The sequence below is a fragment of the Schistocerca americana genome, chromosome 6, assembly GCF_021461395.2.
Source record: "Schistocerca americana isolate TAMUIC-IGC-003095 chromosome 6, iqSchAmer2.1, whole genome shotgun sequence".
Classification (NCBI taxonomy): Eukaryota; Metazoa; Arthropoda; class Insecta; order Orthoptera; family Acrididae; genus Schistocerca; species Schistocerca americana.
The window spans coordinates 536,316,119-536,335,439 of NC_060124.1; the positions used below are offsets into that span (position 1 = coordinate 536,316,119).

General features: G+C 43.5%; 1 protein-coding gene across 1 annotated transcript in view; it reads right to left on the reverse strand.

Annotated features, from left to right (window-relative positions):
* The window catches only part of LOC124619473 (solute carrier family 22 member 1-like), a 264,507-nt gene that overhangs the window by 85,567 nt on the left and 159,619 nt on the right, over positions 1–19,321 (reverse strand). The window contains exon 4 of the mRNA XM_047145879.1: positions 311–414. Coding sequence (XP_047001835.1) covers positions 311–414 — 104 coding nt within the window. The remainder of the gene's footprint in view (positions 1–310; positions 415–19,321) is intronic.

A 19,321-nucleotide genomic window follows, 5' to 3' on the forward strand; every position in this document is an offset into this window, starting at 1 on the left:
ACTAATTGTGATATGTTCAGTATAGAAATCTTAAAGTTTTGGCATCTCTGGTACCCCTCTCAGCTGGGCACCACAAGCTAAGGCTTGTGTTGCCTTAATCCGGCAATATATTGGATACCTTATATTCTACTGAAACGAAGCTATTAACTTCAATTTCGAAGGTTGTTGAGTACAGTGATTTGATTCTATATGACATATGATTTGGGACTAGGGCTCTCTAATGCCTAATCTCAGCAGGAAAATTATAATTTGCACAAAACTATACATAAAGCAAAGTAATAAAAGTAATAAGTTGATTATGAGATGCTACCTGTTTCCAATGATCATCCATATGACACTACCTCCAGCAGCACTCAACCAGTAAGTAGTTTTAATGACAGTAGGTTTCCATTGATCTGCGCACACCCAGTTGTACTGAAACAAGCAGACATATGTAAGAGAGGAGAATCTTGCAGTCTTGTTACATCACATTTTGTTTGGAACTAACTATAAAATACACTGGAAAAGAAATTATATGGAAGAATATACATAATACAATATTTAATTTAAATATTGGTAAGCAAAAAACTGATAGAATTACTAGTCAGCACCTTATGTGCTCTCATCACATTCATCTATATTTAATATCAACATTCTCATTAATACTGCATGATTCGTCACTGTGACAGCGGTCAGAGACTGTACTGCTGATATATGAACACTCTTTGCCAATGCTATGCCACTTATTGCTGTACTCGAAACAACAATAGTAAGGTGTGTACTGTAACAAATCAACATCATAACAAGTTGGTAGGTTATCGACTGTTCTTTTAGATACTCCTTGTGTGACAGCACTTCTAGAAAAGTCAAAGCAATAAATAGTGCTGCAAGTGTGCACTGGAACAATCTGCAGAAGTATTTCTCAAATGGAGTAATAGTTTACCAAATAAAAATTTTTTAATACAAAAATCTTTTACTGCCTGCACTGCAAATTTTCATTGTACAATTAAAGTGTGATGCCTAGTTTCAGCTGCTTGCTACAGTAATCTTCACATCATTCAGCTCATAAAAATGAGTTGAATATGCACTGAGAAACATCATCATTAGCAACAGTTATGCAATGACATGCATTCATATTGTGGGCCAAGAAGGCTAGGACAATATGTACTTAAAACAAAATTATGGAAAGATAGATTGATGGTCTCCATAAAGATGACTTATTGAGTTGTGCACAAGCACAACAAGATTGTTACACATTTAGCTTCGGCCAGAGCCTCCTTCAGAAAAGAAAATGCACACACATTCACACAAGCAAGCACACCTCACACACACACGACCTCTATCTCGGGCCTTTCTGACCAGAGTGCAATGGTGTCTCATCTAGGGGCAGCAGCAATCCAGAGTGGGGTGGGGAAGGGAGAAGGATAGTAGGGTATGGGTGAAGGAAGAGGAGTTAGCACTGTCTGGTAGAGAGCACAGCGACTAGACAGAAGCCGGGCAAGGCTGCCAGGCACAGTGTCATCAGGAGGCTGTGTGCTGAGGGAGGGGATGTGAACTGGTTGAAGGTATAGAAGACAGAGGGCAGAAACTGTTGGGTGGAGGGTGTGGGAACAGTAGGTTACTGTAGGTTGAGGCCAGGATAATATCGAGAGTGGAGAATGTGTTGTAAGGATAACTCCCAGTCTGCACAGTTCAGAAAAGCTGGTGGCCAGGCTGTGAAGCAACATTCTGTGTAACAGAGTGATCCACTTTGTTCTTGGTTGCAGTTTGGCATTAGCCATTCATCCTGGTGGACAGTTGATTGGCAGTCACACCAATACAAAAAGCTGTGCAGTGAATGTAGGAGAGCTGGTATATGACGTGGCTGCTTTCACAGGTAGTCCAGCCTCTGATGGGGTAGGATAAGCCATTGACAGACCTGGAATAGGAAGTGCTGGGTAGGTGGATAGGGCAGCTCTTGAACCTGGGTCTTTTCATTGTGCCTGTCTTTAACCAACATGTCATCTTTAAAATTTAGTAGCAATCTAGCCTTTTCATAATACTGTTGATACTCCTACCTCAACTTTCTGTTGTTTCACAGTATGTAGTTAAAAACTTCATTAAGACCAAGTCAGGTTGTAAACCATAATCTTACAAGATGAAGGCAATAAAGAAGAAAAATGGTCAGTTGTATAATTAGAAATTTTATCAAACACCCATTACATTCAATTGTATAGCAGACATTATAGTGAGAAAAGCATCCACTGTCTCTTTTTCCTCACTATAGTATTGCTGTACAATTGCGTATACTAGATATTTGATGCAAAGTTTACTTATGTAACTGGCCATTTTTCTCCTTTATTACCCATATCTTGCAAGATTTTGGTTTACAATCTGGCTAACACTTCATGAAACTTTTAACTGTGCACAGTCCTAGTCTTGTTGGCACATAATGCATGTCACTGGATGACAGTTGCTGCTGCTGATACTTTGGAGTGCATATTCAACTCATTTTTATGATTTGGACAATCTGAAGAAAAAGCAACCAAAACTAGTCATCATGATTTAATTGTATAAAAAAAATTGTGATCTATGAACTGAAAGTTTTTATATTAAAATTTTTTTATTCATTGTGTTACATTAAGATTGCTATCTCCCTCCTGGCATTGTTATGCTTCAACAGTAATAGTTGCCTCAGGTGCAGTATGTAAAGTAGAAGAATTTGGAGACATTTAATGAAAACTGTGATTCTGGTTATTTTAATATATCCAATGTTATGTTACATACTCTACTCAAGATTGTGCAAAGCTATAACTATGCTTTGTAATATTGTTAATTTGCTGTATTGATGAAACTGGGGTACAAAAGTGTAACTAAGATGGAGTACAATAAATATTTTATGATATCTAATCAGTAACAGAAAATATGTAAAAACTACTGTAAACAAATATCTGAACTACGATCTACAAAATTCCTATATAGAAAACTGATAGCAATTATTATGCAGCTATTCATAAAGATGCAGGATTCATGTTAGTATCACAATCAAATTTGCATTTAAAAAGTTATTAAGAAAAGTAATTCAGACATTGTTGTAAAAAGGTATTTCATGTAATTTGGACATAATGATCATAATATTTTGGTATGTTAACTATTATATAAATTTTGTAACAAAATATAGAACTAAATTCTGTAACCTTTTCTCTAAAACTGAACAAATTTTAACTTTAAACTTTTACAAGCCTGTTTAAAACAATGTATGTTCTCTTACCATGATCATTACAAGGTATACAAGCAACAGTGGTAGCAGCCTTGGCAAGTCAATGGTATGCCAAGTTTTAGGTCCTGAACCTGCACCAGTTTGGGGTGCAACAAACAAAATTTTTAAAGTATTCTACTGTTTTGGCCACTTCATTTTGATTTTATAAATTTGACATGCAGTTCCTGACATACAAAGAGCACACAATGTCTTAGACGTGAAGATTAATGAAGGGAAGATATATACACCTCATTCAAGAACACTGAAAAACATATATGTAATGCAAATCGGTCAAATTTCCTTCACTGATGAGGTGATGTGGGACTCTATCCCTACATGTGTGTGCAACAGCACGTATTGTTGCAAAGAAGAAACAACAAAAGTTGCCCAAGAGTTAGCCCCATGCTATACCACCAAAGTGAAAAGTTAGATGAACCTATGAATGATAAAGCCAATTAGCTCTAAAACTCAATTGATACTATTCAAACACAAGCACTGGCCACATGAAAGAGGTAAATAAATTGAACTTAGTCTCAAAATAGAAAAATAAGCGAGACTCATCCTAGAAGCTATTACAATACTGTGATACCACATAATAATGATACAATTAACAAGATCAGAATTGTTGGAATCTGATCAAACTCTAACATTCTACATTTGGTGGCAGTTACGTTAACCTAATCTGCAAACATACTACTGATTTGTCATTGTATCTTTGAGTATCTGCATGGGTAAATTGGTTGGGCTACCTCGACAACATAAATAGCCAGACTCATTGCATATGGTTCACAGACCTGTGCATAGTAGGTAAGCAGCACAACTGATGAATAAATGCACACATTCACCAACATTTTGCTGTCTAGCAAGACTAATGCTCATTACTAATTGCAGAATCGGGAATACAATGAATCTGAGTTTCAACAATACACTTCTCGATAAACAAATTTAATAGCTAAATTTGTGTACATGCAAATACGTACATAATGGCAACAATTATTGCATAAAAGTTTTCTAAAACCAACAAAAAAATACTACATCAAGACGAACGAAATGAGACTGCTTGACATGGCATATTAGTATATGAAAGGTTTTTTTCTTTCATTTAGTCATTCTTCCACCATGGAGAAGAGCCTTCAGAAATGTGAGAGGAGTCAAGTTATACAAGGGTGTGCTGAAAAGTAATGCCTCTGAATTTTTTATGTGAAAACTCTTACAGCGTTTTAAACAAAACAAACTTTATTAAGATGCTACGCCTTTGTTCTTCACGTCTACATATTCATTTCTCAACACAGACACCCTGGCGACCAACACATTTCTCCGACGAGAGACCGGTTTGTTGATACCATCACTGTAGACTGTTCAGCTTTGTTGATGGGAGCCATAACCTCATATCTGCTTGCACTGCCTCTTCACTATCAAAGTGAGGTCTTCAAAGTTCTTTAAGTTTTGAAAACAGAAGAAAATCAATGGGGCTGAGTCAGGAGTGAATGGAGGATGCTTAATGGCAGTGAACCAAAGGCGCCAGGTTGTTCCAGATTTTGCAGCGCTCATGTGTGGTCTGGCATTGTCAGCCTGAAGGAGAATTCATGTTTTCAGTTTTATGAGGGTCTCAGAGTGCAGATTAGGTTAGATTAGATTCAGTTTTTGTTTCATAGACCCAAGAAATGAGGTGATTCTCATGGGTGTGAAACATGTCAGAAAGTACAACATAGAAACATAAAACATTTGAATATAAGACTTACTACCCTGTTTATCTGTCAGGAGATTGTTGAAATAGGTGAATACAATGTGGTAACCTGGAACATTAATGTTTACAGAATTAACACACTGTCAGAATGTAACATAGTTATGCACTATTAATAAATTTATCATACACAAGACACCTAATCTTGACTGTTGTGACAAAGTGCTGTCAAAACTGAAATCTATCAGACATTTTTACTTAAGCTGGCTTAACAGTCTCTGTTAAGGTGTTCATCTATAGAGCAGAAGGAGTTGCCTATCAAAAAATCTTTCAAACTCTGTGTAAACCATGCTTTATCTGAAACCTAGTTTTTAATGGTTGCTGGCAATTTATTGAAAATGTGTGTTCCTGAAAATTTGACCCTTTTTGCAGCAGGGAAAGTGATTTTAGGTCTTTATGTGGATTGTTCTTATTTCTAATATTGATACTAGATATTGAGCTATTGATAGGAAATAGAGATGTATTACTTGCAACAAATTTCATTAAGGAATAAATATACTGAGAAGCAGTGGTTAGAATAAAAATTTCCTTGGACAGGTTTCTACATGATGTTCTTGAATTTACACCAAAAATTATTCTTATCACACACTTTTGCACTCTAAAAACTTTTGCTCAGTTTGATGAGTTGCCCCAGAAAATGATCCCATATGACATAATAGAATGAAAGTAAGTGAAGTATGCGAATTTTTTTAATCTTTATATCTCTTACATCTGACATCATTCTCACTGCAAATACAGACTTGTTTAGGCACTTAAGCAATTTTGTGGTATGCCCTTCCCAGCTGAATTTATTGTCGATCCCAGAAATTTAATACTGTCAACCTCTTCGATCTGCATGTCTTGATATGTTATTCACATGCTGGAAGGAAATCTCTTACAGGTTCTGAAGTGCATATAGTGGGTCTTCTCTAAGTTTAATGACAGTGAATTAGCTTTAAACCACTTATTAATGTCAGTGAAAATTTGATTAGCAGCTATTTCTCAATCTGTACTGGATGTATCATCTACAAACAAAACAAATTTAGCATCTGGCAGTGTAACAGATGAGGGGTGAATAATGTACACAAGAAAAAGCAATGGACCAAGATGGAACACCACCATGTCACATATTACACTTCTACAGCAGAGGCATGCAACTTGCTTCTCTGAAGCAGGGAAGTTGACCAAGTAATATGCATGATATGTAATACCTCAACCAGTAATGAGCAAAGAATAAAAATTTCAGAGATATTACTTTTCATTACGCCCTCATACATTAATAGGTAGGAGGAGCCAGTGTTTCTGTAAAGTATGTCATATATCAACAACAAATTATGACTATTGATAATATGGGCATACTGATACCTATTGATATTAGTACTAAATTACATTATATATGTTTATATAAAGCATGCGAAGTTCAGAAGAACGCCAAATCCCGAAGATTGGCTAAAATTTACAGACGCGCGAAATTTGGCACGGACTTCAATGCGAGATGCCTTTAATATGTCCCACAACGAAACATTGTCTCGAAATGTGATAGAAAATCTGAAGAAATTCTGGTCGTATGTAAAGTACACAAGCAGCAAGACGCAGTCAATACCTTCGCTGTGCAGTGCCGATGGTACTGTTACCGATGACTGTGCCGCTAAAGTGGGGTTATTGAATGCAGTTTTCCGAAATTCCTTCACCAGGGAAGATGAATGGAATATTCCAGACCGATAGATCTGTACCTACAGACTGGAAAATTGCACAGGTCGCACCAGTGTTTAAGAAGGGTAGTAGGAGTAATCCATCGAACTACAGACCTATATCATTGACGTCGGTCGGTTTGCAATAGGGTTTCGGAGCATATACTGTATTCAAACATTATGAATCACCTCAAAGGGAATGATCTATTGATACATAATCAGCATGGTTTCAGAAAACATCGTTCTTGTGCAATGCAGCTAGCTCTTTATTCGCACAAAGTAATGGCCGCTATCGACAGGGGATCTCAAGTTGATTCCGTATTTCTAGATTTCCGGAAAGCTTTTGACACCGTTCCTCACAAGTGACTTTTAATCAAGCTGCGGGCCTATGGGGTATCGTCTCAGTTGTGCGACTGGATTTGTGATTTCCTGTCAGGAAGGTTGCAGTTTGTAGTAATAGACGGCAAATCATCGAGTAAAACTGAAGTGATATCAGGTGTTCCCCAGGGAAGCGTCCTGGGACCTCTGCTGTTCCTGATCTTTGTAGATGACCTGGGTGACAATCTGAGCAGTTCTCTTAGGTTGTTCACAGATGATACTGTAATTTACCATCTAGTAAGGTCATCCGAAGGCCAGTATCAGTTGCAAAGCGATTTAGAAAAGATTGCTGTATGGTGTGGCAGGTGGCAGTTGACGCTAAATAACGAAAAGTGTGAGGTGATCCACATGAGTTCCAAAAGAAATCCATTGGAATTCGATTACTCGATAAATAGTACAATTCTCAAGGCTGACAATTCAACTAAGTACCTGGGTGTTAAAATTACGAACAACTTCGGTTGGAAAGACCACATAGATAATATTGTGGGGAAGGTGAGCCAAAGGTTGCATTTCATTGGCAGGACACTTAGAAGATGCAACAAGTCCACTAAAGAGACAGCTTACACTACACTCATTCGTCCTCTGTTACAATATTGCTGCGCGGAGTGGGATCCTTACCAGGTGGGATTGACGGAGGACATCGAAAGGGTGCAAAAAAGGGCAGCTTGTTTTGTATTATCACGTAATAGGGGAGAGAGTGTGGCAGATATGATACGAAAGTTGGGATGCAAGTCACTAAAGCAAAGACGTTTCTCGTCGTGGCGAGATCTATTTACGAAATTTCAGTCACCAACTTTCTCTTCCCAATGCGAAAATATTTTGTTGAGCCCAACCTACATAGGTAGGAATGATCATCAAAATAAAATAAGAGAAATCAGAGCTCGAACAGAAAGGTTTAGGTGTTCGTTTTTCCTGTGCGCTGTTCGGGAGTGGAATGGTAGGGAGATAGTATGATTGTGGTACGATGAACCCTCTGCCAAGCACTTAAATGTGAATTGCAGAGTAATCATGTAGATGTAGATCTAGATGTAGATATACACTGATGGAAAAAAACCATAACACTAAAAAATAATTAATGAAATTTTGGGAATACATTTGTCTAGGTAACATATTTAAGTGATTTACATTGCAAGATGATATGTTAATGTAAGTACAATATAAGCCATTATAAATGAGAAATTCTGGTAGATTAATAACCACCAAAATGTTTCATGCACGCATGCAGATGTCGATGCATTGTGTTGTACATGTGCCGGATGTCAGCTTGTGTGATGGAGTTCCATGCCTGTTGCACTTGGTCGGTCAATACATGGGTCGTTAATGTTGGTTATTGATGATGCTGGAGTTGTCATCCAATGGTATCCCATATATGCTTGACTGGAGACAGATCTGGTGACCAAACAAGCCAAGGAAACAAAATGATACTCTGTAGAGCATTTCAGGTTACAACAACAGCGGTATGTGGGCAAATGCTATCTGCTGGAAAACGTGCTCTGAAATGCTGTTCATAAATGGCAGCACAGCATGTCAAATAACCAGACTGACATACAAATTTGCTGTCAGGGAGCATGGGATAACCACGAGAGAGCTTCTGCTGTCATATGAAATCATACCCCACACCATAACTCCATGTGTAGGTCTAGTGTGTCTAGCATGCACACAGGTTAATTGCAGGCCCTCTCCTGGCCTTCTTCTAACCAACACATGACCTTTACTGGCACTGAGGCAGAACCATCTTTCATCAAAAAACACAACAGATTTCCACCATGCCCTCCAATGAGCAGTAACTTGACACCACTGAAGTCAGAAATGGCAGGGGTTTGTTGTTAGCGGAATGCATTGCTAAACCGAGCATGGCTCAGAAGTGTCCCTGAAGTACCCTATTTGTAAGAGTTTGTTGTATTACTGTGGTGCCAATTGTTGTTCATATTGCTGCTGTGGATGCATTACAATCCACCTGAGCCATACACAAAACACGATGCTCTTCCCTCTCAGTAGTCCATGTGGCCACCGGGAGCATGGTCTTCTTGTGACAACACATTCTCATGACCATGCTGCCAGCAATCATGTACAGTGGCTACATTCCCACTAAGACTTTCTTCCATATTACAGAAGAAACATCCAGCTTCTGATAGCCCTATTACATGACCTCATTCAAATTCAGTGAGGTGCTAATAATGGCGGCTTTGTTACCTTAAAGGCATTCTTGATTAACATCATTTACCCCATCCAATCTGAAAGTTAACTAATGCTCATGACCTTTACAGTGTATATTTAAAGCAAACCTGATTTTAATCCTCATATGGAGCTAGTAATGCCACTTCTATGTGACCTGTGCACAATTGGAATAATAGATATCATCTTCCAGATAAAGAAAAAGGCCTACCAACTTCCCTTTATGTCAACTCCTCCTTGGTGTTGCAGATTTTTGTTTGTGTGTGAATATGAGGACGAAAACAGTTACTTTCAAAAATTCCACTTACTCCTCCTCTTCTGTTACTCAGTTGCTGTTCCTATTTATCACTTCAAACAATGCATTTATGTGGCTTTGCACAGACCATTATCAACTGTCTGTATACTGGCAAAGTCAATATTTATTTAATATAAACATTAGAGCGATGAGGAATTTTCATTCATGAGACTAAATAGTCTATAAACCAAAGAAGGATTGGCTAATGAGCTTTTATTATACTATGCATTTGAATATATGGAAATTTCCAGTGTCCTGCCTGATGTCTATTAGCGACCTGTTATTAACTTTTGAACCAGAAGCCTATGTACATATGCAAGGTCTATATGGAAATAATCTTTAATTTTAGTACTGTTGCTGTGAAATTTCTGTTCATTTTAAATAATTAACTCTGTCCAGACAGGCCTCAAAGGCCCAAAGGTACCAACTAACCACTGTATCATACCCAGCTGATAGGCATCACTGGATGCGGAGGTGGAAGGGCATGTCGTCAGCACGCCATTCCCATGGACATTGTCAGTTTTCATGACTGGAGTCGCTACTTCTTAATCAGGTAGCTCCTCAACTGATCTCATGAGGGCTGAGTCCACCCCGCTTGCTAACAGCACTTGCAGACCCAGACGGTGAACCATCCAAATGCAGCCAAGCCCGACAGTGCTTCACTTCAGTGATCTGACAGGAACTCATGTTACCATTATGGCAAGACTGTTGGGGTTCACTCTAAATGCACTGTTGTTATTAACCACAAATGCCATTACAAGAAAAACATATTAGGACACACATGAAAGAATTTCTAGGTCTTTGAAGAGTTTTCTGAAAGTTGTTCAGTTATCAATTTTACACACAAAATACTGACTGAAAGTATGCTAGGAATCCCTTCAGACAGTCAACATAATGAGAGAGACATCAAATCCAAAGTGGCATACTGTGTTTTTTTTGCTTGACTTTTACATGCGCTGGTGCAATATCAGTTTATTATCAATTAGATACCTAGTATTCACACATGGATCCTCATCCATTGTTTGACCATTTTTCTCTACTTCTGGCACCTTTAAGTCAGTTTTATTTGCTTGGAATCACATAATGTGACTCTTTGTAAGATTATGGGTTAAACTGCTTGCTGTGAAGCAGTTGGAAGCCTCTCCCATTATTACCTAGCTATATTTGGACCCTTTATCAATAAACTAATGTCAACAGTGAACATAACAGTTTTTGAAGTGTTCTGAAATGTCCCATGTGATATTATGTACGTCACGTAATGGAGTGGACCAAGCACTGGACTTGCAGGGCACCAAATTTCGTATTTTCCTACTCTGAATTTACCCCTGCTCAACAGCTACATGACCACTCTGATAATCACTGTGAAGAGCTATGAAGAGGGTGCATAGCATTGTATGACATGTTTAAACAGATTTTAATGTTGCTGAGCAACAGTTATACACAAATTCTTAAATGAACACACCACCATTTGAGTATATTGTTGTTCATTTCATGGCATGAAGATGCATGTACTTTGGCGGCAGTCACAGAAGCGTCCTCTATCAAAGTCCGTGCCATCTGCAAATACTGTTCCATCTGTGGCACCCAGGTGCATGCATAAAGACGAATCATGTTTGCCCTCTGTCAGAACCCACATCTGCAGTGTTAAAAACAACATCAGATGTTGCCAGGCATGTCATTATGGATAAAATGTTTCCTCTCAGAAGAAATTAACGACAGCAATGAGTCCCAAGCCTTGTCCAGTTGAAAACTGCTGTCACAATCTCATGCTAAATGTTTTTCCACAGATTCTTTAGTTACTGAATCCCCAAAGGATCTCGCTGGGGTGAAAATGTTTGTGGCAGAATAATCCATAGAGTGCCCTGTGGTAATACGATGATACACATCCTTCGAAGTCTACAGATTATAGTGTCTGGGCTACCCTCAGGGAATAATCTAAGGTTACGTAACACCTTTTGCTATCAGTGTTGCTGTCTGTCTGATTGCCTGCCGGCCACTGTCCTCTGTCCACCGTCACCACCGCCCGGTGTTCACCGCCGTCCACCATCCGTCCATCTGTATGTCGGCCGCTGCCCCTATTTTTGTACATCCGTCTGCCTGCCTGCCTGTTAGCCATCGCCCTGAGCTTGCCGCCACCGTCCGGGGCTCACCACTTCTGCTGCCGCCACCACCACCAGCTGAGGATTCTGGACCACCCCCTTTTGCTGTTGTCGTACAGCCGCTGCCCAGACCACCTTCACTGCCTGCCGGAGAGGCTGCCACTCCCCCTTGCTGAAGGCTCCCTCCCTGCTGCTGCCGTAACCACCACTGCCATCCTTCACCACCACCACTGCCACCATTGCCATCACCACTGTCTTCACCCCCCTCTTGCACACCACCACCATGTCCCAACCCACCACCTCCTTCATTGTCACCTCCCCCTCAGCTGCTCTCATTGTCACCTCCCCCTCAGGTGCTCCAACCACCATCACATGGAACTCATGCGCTGCCCCCATCCCCATCCTTCCCTCCATGTCCACCCCACTCCTGCACCGTTTTTGGCTGTCACTTCCTATGATTCTCCCTCACCCTTAGCTGTTGCCCCATTGCCATCTTTAGACTTCCCACTGGTTACTACACCTCCTATGACAGGCTCCGAGCCAGCATGGATTTCCACCCACTGTGCCACAGTCTCTGTGACACCCATGCCCCTGCCCCCTGCATCACCTGCCCCTCAGGGAGGACCTGCCCCCCACCACCTCACCCTGCAACCCATCCTCCAGCCCCCTCCCCACCCTGCCTATCTGAGATACCTGTTAAACGCCCTAATTATGACCCCACCCCCACCATCTCCACAAACAAAAATCCTGATCCCCGCGACCTGCCCACCCCCATGGATGCGGCCCCAGCCCCCACCCCTACAACCCCTTCTACCCACGCCTTCGTCCTCTCCAACCCTGGCCCTCAATTCCTCGATGTCCACACCCTTTTCCTGGCCATCTGTAAATACATTCCCAATGTCCCCATCTCCCTTGCCATTCCTCGAAAGGACTTGGTCATCATTAAATCCCCCAATGCTTCCTTACACATCGATCTCCTCTCCAAAATGCCCCATATCCAATTTGTCCCACGAGCCACCCTTATCCCCTACCACACCCCATCCTCTCCCTGACAACCTCAACCTCCCTGACGTCTGCAGACCTTCAGCACCGTGATCATGAAGCTTAGCTCCACGGTCACAGGGGCTGAGGTGTTGGCGGAACTCAATTGCCATCCCGACACTGAAATCTGCTCGGCCCATCGCATCTTTAATGATGCCGGGCCGACTTACCTAATGCGCCTCTTCACCAAATCCTCCTCCTCCATCGACCGCCTTCTTACAGAGGGACCCCTAATCTACAATAGATGTCATAAAGTGGACCCCTCCCCCCCTTCCAATCCTATTGCTGACAACGTTGCCTAAAAAGTACAATGACCATGTCACTGCCACCTGTAAGAGCCTCCCTACCTGCCCCCCCTGCAAAGCTGCCCACTTCTTGAGGAACTGCCCCAACCTCGCCTCTCGCCCCTCCAGTAATACCTGTAACGAACTGTATCCTACCTACTCATCGAAATGTAAAGCAAAACCTCCTCCCATCACCCCTGAGCTCACCGTCCTGTCAACCCTGTTGATGATCCCATCCACCCCAACAACTTGCTCCACCATCCCCCTACTACAGAGGACATCATCTGCTGTGTCACCATAGTTCTCCAAAACACCCACCCATTCCAACACCCCCACATCCTTTCCCAAATTGTCCTTGCTGCCCGTTCCATCTTCCACCTCACCACCTATGCCACCTACTCCCAGAACCGGGCCCACTTCACCTTCACCCCCCTCACCTCCCTCGTCTAAATCTCCCCGACCATGGCACGACAACATTACAGCATCCTTTACCATAATATCCGCTCCCTGCCCACCCACAAACTCCTCTTCCTCCACAACCTCCATCGACACCATGTGGATGCCTTCATCCTAAATTAAACCTTCCTCCAACCCCACATCTCCATCTCCACAGCTCCATACACCCTCCACTGCACTGATAACCTGAACCCCCTGGTGTGTGGCGGGGTTGCTATTGGCCACCTCAAGCACTTCCCTGTTCCGCCCCAACCTCTTCTCAACAATCCTGCTGAGCATCTCACCCTCTGCCTCTTCTTCCCCACCCTTACTGTCACATGTGCCACCATCTACATCTGCCCTCGTACCCCCATCCTGCACGATTTCCTGGCCCACATTGACCGCAACTTTTCCACCTATGTGATTGCCGCAGACCTCAATATCCACAGCTGTGCTCCTGCCGAATTCCAGCGGTGGGATTGGTTTATCACCACCCTCCAGGGAGACTTGGTCCAGGTAGACTTGGTTCCTCTCCCCCAACACACCTGACCTGAATCCAACACCACTCCCAACGTGATCCTAGCCTCTCCCCACATCCTTGGGCGTGTCACTGTGGATGTCCTTGACCTAACTGGCAGTGACCATGCCCCTGTCCTCACTATCTCTGGAGGTCGCCATCCACACCCCGTTCCTCACCCTGAAATTCCCCCTAAACTTGTCCACGACTATTCCCGCACCAACTGGGGTGCCTACCAGGACTCCTCACACACCCAGATCGAATGCCACGACCCTACCCTCCAAACTCCTGATGACATCTCCTGAACCGCTGTCTTCCTCCACCAGACCTTGTCTGACACTGTCGCCACTCATATCTCTAACAAAGCCATCCACCCTTACCACCCGGCCCTGTCCCCACAGGCCGTCCTTCTCCTTCATGAATCCCGCTGCCTCTATGGATCCTTCCTCCCGCTGTGCCTGTCGACAGACATGCACACAGCTCAAGGCCACACTACCAATAAACTCTTCCACGTATTGGTCTGCTTTCCACTGCCTTACTTGGAACCGCCCTACCTTACAGTACCCTCTCCTTCTTCATGACCATCCCTTTCCTGACAACCTCAGTAAGGTCAACCACTTTGCCTCCCACCTGTCTAATGTCTTTTCCATTCCAGATGATCCCCAATTTGATTATTCGCTCTTCCCCAATGTCATCGAATGTACAGACACCTCCACTCCTCCCCTTGCTCCTAGCTTCCAGTACTTGGGCCACACAGCACCGGCAGGACTTAACACTCCCATCACTACACAGTACATCAGCCTCACACTCCACACTAAATGCAACACCACTCCCGGCCACGACCATGTTACCTACCGCCAAACACCGCCCTCCCTCCTTCCTTGTAGCCCTTGCAGCCCTCTACAATGTAATCCTTGACACTGGTTTCTCGACCTGTGGAAAACCTCCAGTATTCTGATGTTCTCGAAACAAAACATGCCTCCATCTGATGCCTCTTCCTATCGCCCTATACATCTCATCTCAGTGTTCAGCAAGCTCTTGGAATCCATCCTTTCCCGGCACATCCATCACCACCTCCACCGACACCACCTCCTCCCTAACACCCAATGGGGCTTTTGACCTTCCTTCTCTGCCGATAACCAACTCCTACGCCTCACTCATCTCCTCTCCCTCCAGCTTAACTTCCGTCGCTCCACCATTTTTGTCTCCCTAGACCTCTAAAAGGCCTACGACTGTGTATAGCATCCCGATCTCCTGTATAAACTCCTGACCTATGCCCTTCCTATCAGCTATGTTCATCTGATTGACTCCTTCCTCCCCCACCACCCCTCCTATGTTACCATCCATAATGCCAATTCCTGCACCTTCTACCCCTCCATGGGTGTGCCCCAGGGTTCTGTCCTCTCCTCTACCTCATGTGCACGGCAGATATGCCCCCCCCCCCCCCCCTCTGGTCCATCTCCTGCAATACACTGATGACACCACCTTCCTTGCCTTCGCTCCTTCAATGGTCCCAACGCCTTCTCCAGAACCACCTTGACCTTTTTTCCACATGGTGTAACCAGTTGCTCCTCAAAATCAATCCTTCCAAGATCCAGGCAATCATCGTAGGTCATACCACTCACTCCTTTTGGCTACTTGATTTTTCCCTTACCATCTGCACTCGTCCTGTCCGCCTCTCCCCCACCCTCACCTATCTAGGACTCACCACTGACAGCCACTTCACCCGGATCCTTCATCTCCGCTCTAGCCAATCCAAAGCCCTTAACTGCCTCCATCTCCTGAAACTCCTCTCTGGCCAGACATGGGGGTTGCACCCCTCTACCATGCTCCACACCTACAAATTCTTAATACATCCCAGCCTCTGTTATGCCAGTCCTGCCTTGATATCCACTCCCCCCCCCCCCCCCAAAAAAAAAATTCTGTAAGTGCCTCCAGATCCTTGAGCACCATGCACTCCGCCTTGCCTTCTGTATATACCTCCCGTCCCCCACGCAGATCCTCTATGACCTGATTCCTTTCCCCCATCTGCTCCTTTTTCTTGAACATGTCCGCATCCTCTACACCTCCCGCTGACTTGATCATCCTCATCCCCTGGTTGCTCCTTTCGTCTCCAACCCCCAGCAGCTCCCGTGCCTTCACAGTTGTGTTCCCCCAACCTTCCACCTCTACACCCTTCATCTCCTTTCCCGAGGTGGCTTCCATCAACTTCCCCTCCTGGATGATGCCCTCTCTCCCTCCATTTATCCCTCCTATCAATTATGATCCTCCCCTCCCCCCTCTCCTCCTTTTCCCGGGATCCTCTCTCCCCCTACCCATTCCTTGACTCAATTCCTCCCCCCCCCCCCCAAGTCCTTTTTTTTCCCCTCTACTGTCTTCCCCACATATTTCTTGCGTCCGCAGCACTGATCCCCCTTTTTCTGTGCCCTCTCCCTTCATCCCCCCTTTTCCTTTCCTCTCCTCCCCCTTTTTTTCCCCTCATCGGTCCAGATCTCCCCCCCTCCCCCATCTGCTGCCACGACTCCTCTATAGTGCTGTTTTAAGTGTGTGTTCAGTGTTGTGCGTTCACTGTAAGTGTTGCGAATGGACACCATATTGTCGCTAGGTGTGCTTTTAAACTGTTATGAACAGAAACCAGACTCTTGCCGTGTCTTTTAATTGTACCTGTCTATTTACTAAGTGTTTCAATCAGCATCACCGATGCTTTATTTTTATATTCTCTTGGCAATTTTTCGCCTTGTTACAGTTTCAATCAGTCACCATATTATCGCCTGTTTTTATTTTTATGATATCATCTAATTTTGTTTTTAACTTTTCTGTAGGCTGCAGAGCGGCATATAACGCTGCTGCCAGCACGCCCCCTCCTCTAGGGGGCAATCGAAATCCAATAAAGAAAACAAAATACGATGATCGCTTATGGCCGACTTATTGGACTGTGAAAGGCAAGTGTAGCGCTCATGTTCTACGCACCTTACGTGCTCTGTGCATGTCCCCTGACCTATGTAAGCTTTGCCACACTGGCAAGGAATTTTGTAAATCCTAGCCTTCTGGAGACCCAGCTTGTCCTTTACTGAACCGAGAAGGGCACTATACTTCGCCGGAGGCTGGAAGATTACTTTAGCTTGATGTTTACTTAGGTTCCTGCCTACTGTAGACGAAAGGTTGGCGACACGTGAAAGGAACGCCCTGGACTTAAGCAGCTCCTTATCCTCTTGATATTGTGGGTAGTCATGTCTCTTCCTTCTTAGTGCCGTACTAATATGATGTGGGCCGGCAGCTGTGACCGAGCAGTTCTAGGCGCTTCAGTCCGGAACCGCGCGCCTGCTACGGTCGCAGGTTCGAATCCTGCCTCGGGCATGGATGTGTGTGATGTCCTTAGGTTAGTTAGGTTTAAGTAGTTCTGAGTTCTAGGGGACTGGTGACCTAAGATGTTAAGTCCCATAGTGCTCAGAGCCATTTTTTAGTTCTTCTTCACCGTGGGCCACACTACAAAAGTGTCATCTACATATCGCCAGAAGACTCTCGGTTTAAGGTCTGCCGAATCAAGTGCCCTTTCCTCAGAGTCTTCCATTAAAAAGTTTGCTACCAGAGGGGAGAGGGGATTGCCCATGGCAACACCGTCCATTTGCTGAAAATATTCATTCTTGAATAGAAAGTACATTGAGGAAAAGATATAATGAACAAGTGATGTTTTATCGGCCGTGAATTTATTGCTGATCAGTGACAAAGAATCCGTAAGACGAACCTTAGTGAAAAGTGAGATGACATTGAAGCTCACTAATAACTTAGTTTCATTGACTTGAAGTGACTTCAGTCTGTTGATAAAGTCAGCAGAGCTGCAAACATGATGCGCGCACTTTTCCACAAAAGGTCTCAGTAGAGAGGCAAGATGTATAACCAAATCATATGTGGGGCGTCGATATTACTGACGATCGGCCATAACGGAATCTCTTTTTTGTGAATGTTCGGAAGACCATATAACCCGGGTGGCACAAAACCATTATGTCTTAATCTTTTGGTCACTCCTTGCGAAATAGAGAAAGAATTCAGCAGCGCTGACGTTTTCCTTTCCACTTCCCCTGTGGGATCTTTGTCAGTCTTCCGATACACTGGTTCACTGAACAAGTTGTAAATCTTCTTTTCATAAACCTCACTTGGCAACAGCACAGCGGCGTTTCCTTTATCCGCTGGTAAGACCACCGCGTGAGAAACTTCTCGTAGCTTTTGTAGTGTGGCCTTTCCACGGCAAAAATGTTGCTCTTCTGAGGCAGAGCTTTCGTGAGTGCGCGACATGTTTCACGTCTTATTTCTTCCGCAGCATCACTAGGAAGAGATCTAACAGCTTCCTCAATAGCAATAATAAAAGCAGTTTGAGGCGGGACTCTCGGCGTAGGGGCTAAATGTGATCCTTTCCCACGCACAGACAGAGTTACGTTGTCAATAACCTTATCCGTTAAAATGACAACGCAGCGTGAAAAAGTATTCCCTTATGGTAACATTGCTGACAGACGAGAGAACTTCGAAGACTGTCTTGAAGTAGACTCCCTATGGACCCAGTCCGACTTTGCCCAAGTCACGCCGTCGATCCATGCCCAGAAAAGTGATGGTAGTCCGGATGTAATCTCCATATGCAGATGAAACAGCTGTTACGATATGGCGTCCAATTAACGGCGAGTAAAGCAGGCCATATCATTCAGTACTGCTAGGTTCGCCTTTCGGATAAAGACATTTGCAGCGGCAGTCTGGATAAAATGTCGCACTCTTGCAAACTTCGGAATAAGGCCATTGTCCCGACACTTGACTAAAAAGCACAGAGAACAATCGCGCTCAATTGTTGCGTAGCTTGTCCAACCTCTCGACATGTAATGCCATTGCCTGTGTGATTCTTGAAGTATTCCCGGCATACTGAAAGGAAAACGTCAGCGCTACTGAATTCTTCCTCTATTCCGCAAGAAGTGGCCAAAAGATTAAGACCTCATGTTTTGTGCCACCCAGGTCATATAGTCTTCCGAAGACTCACAAAAAAGAAGTTTCGTTACGGCCGATCGCTACTAATACCGACACCTCCACGTATGATTTGGCTATATAACTTGCCTCTCTCCTGAGACCTTTTGTTCGCAACTCTGTTGACTTTATCAACAGACTGAAGTCACTTCAAGTCAATGAAACTAAGTTATTAGTGAGCTTCAGTGTCATCTCACTTTTCACTAAGGTTCGTCTTACGGATTCTTTGTCACTGATCAGCAATAAATTCACGGCCGATAAAACATCACTTGTTCATTATATCTTGTCCTCAATGTACTTTCTATTCAAGAATGAATATTTTCAGCAAACGGACGGTGTTGCCACGGGCAGTCGCCTCTCCCCTCTGCAGCTAACTTTTTAATGGAAGACTCTGAGGTAAGGGCACTTGATTCGGCAGAACTTAAACCGAGAGTCTTCTGGCGATATATAGGTGACAGTTTC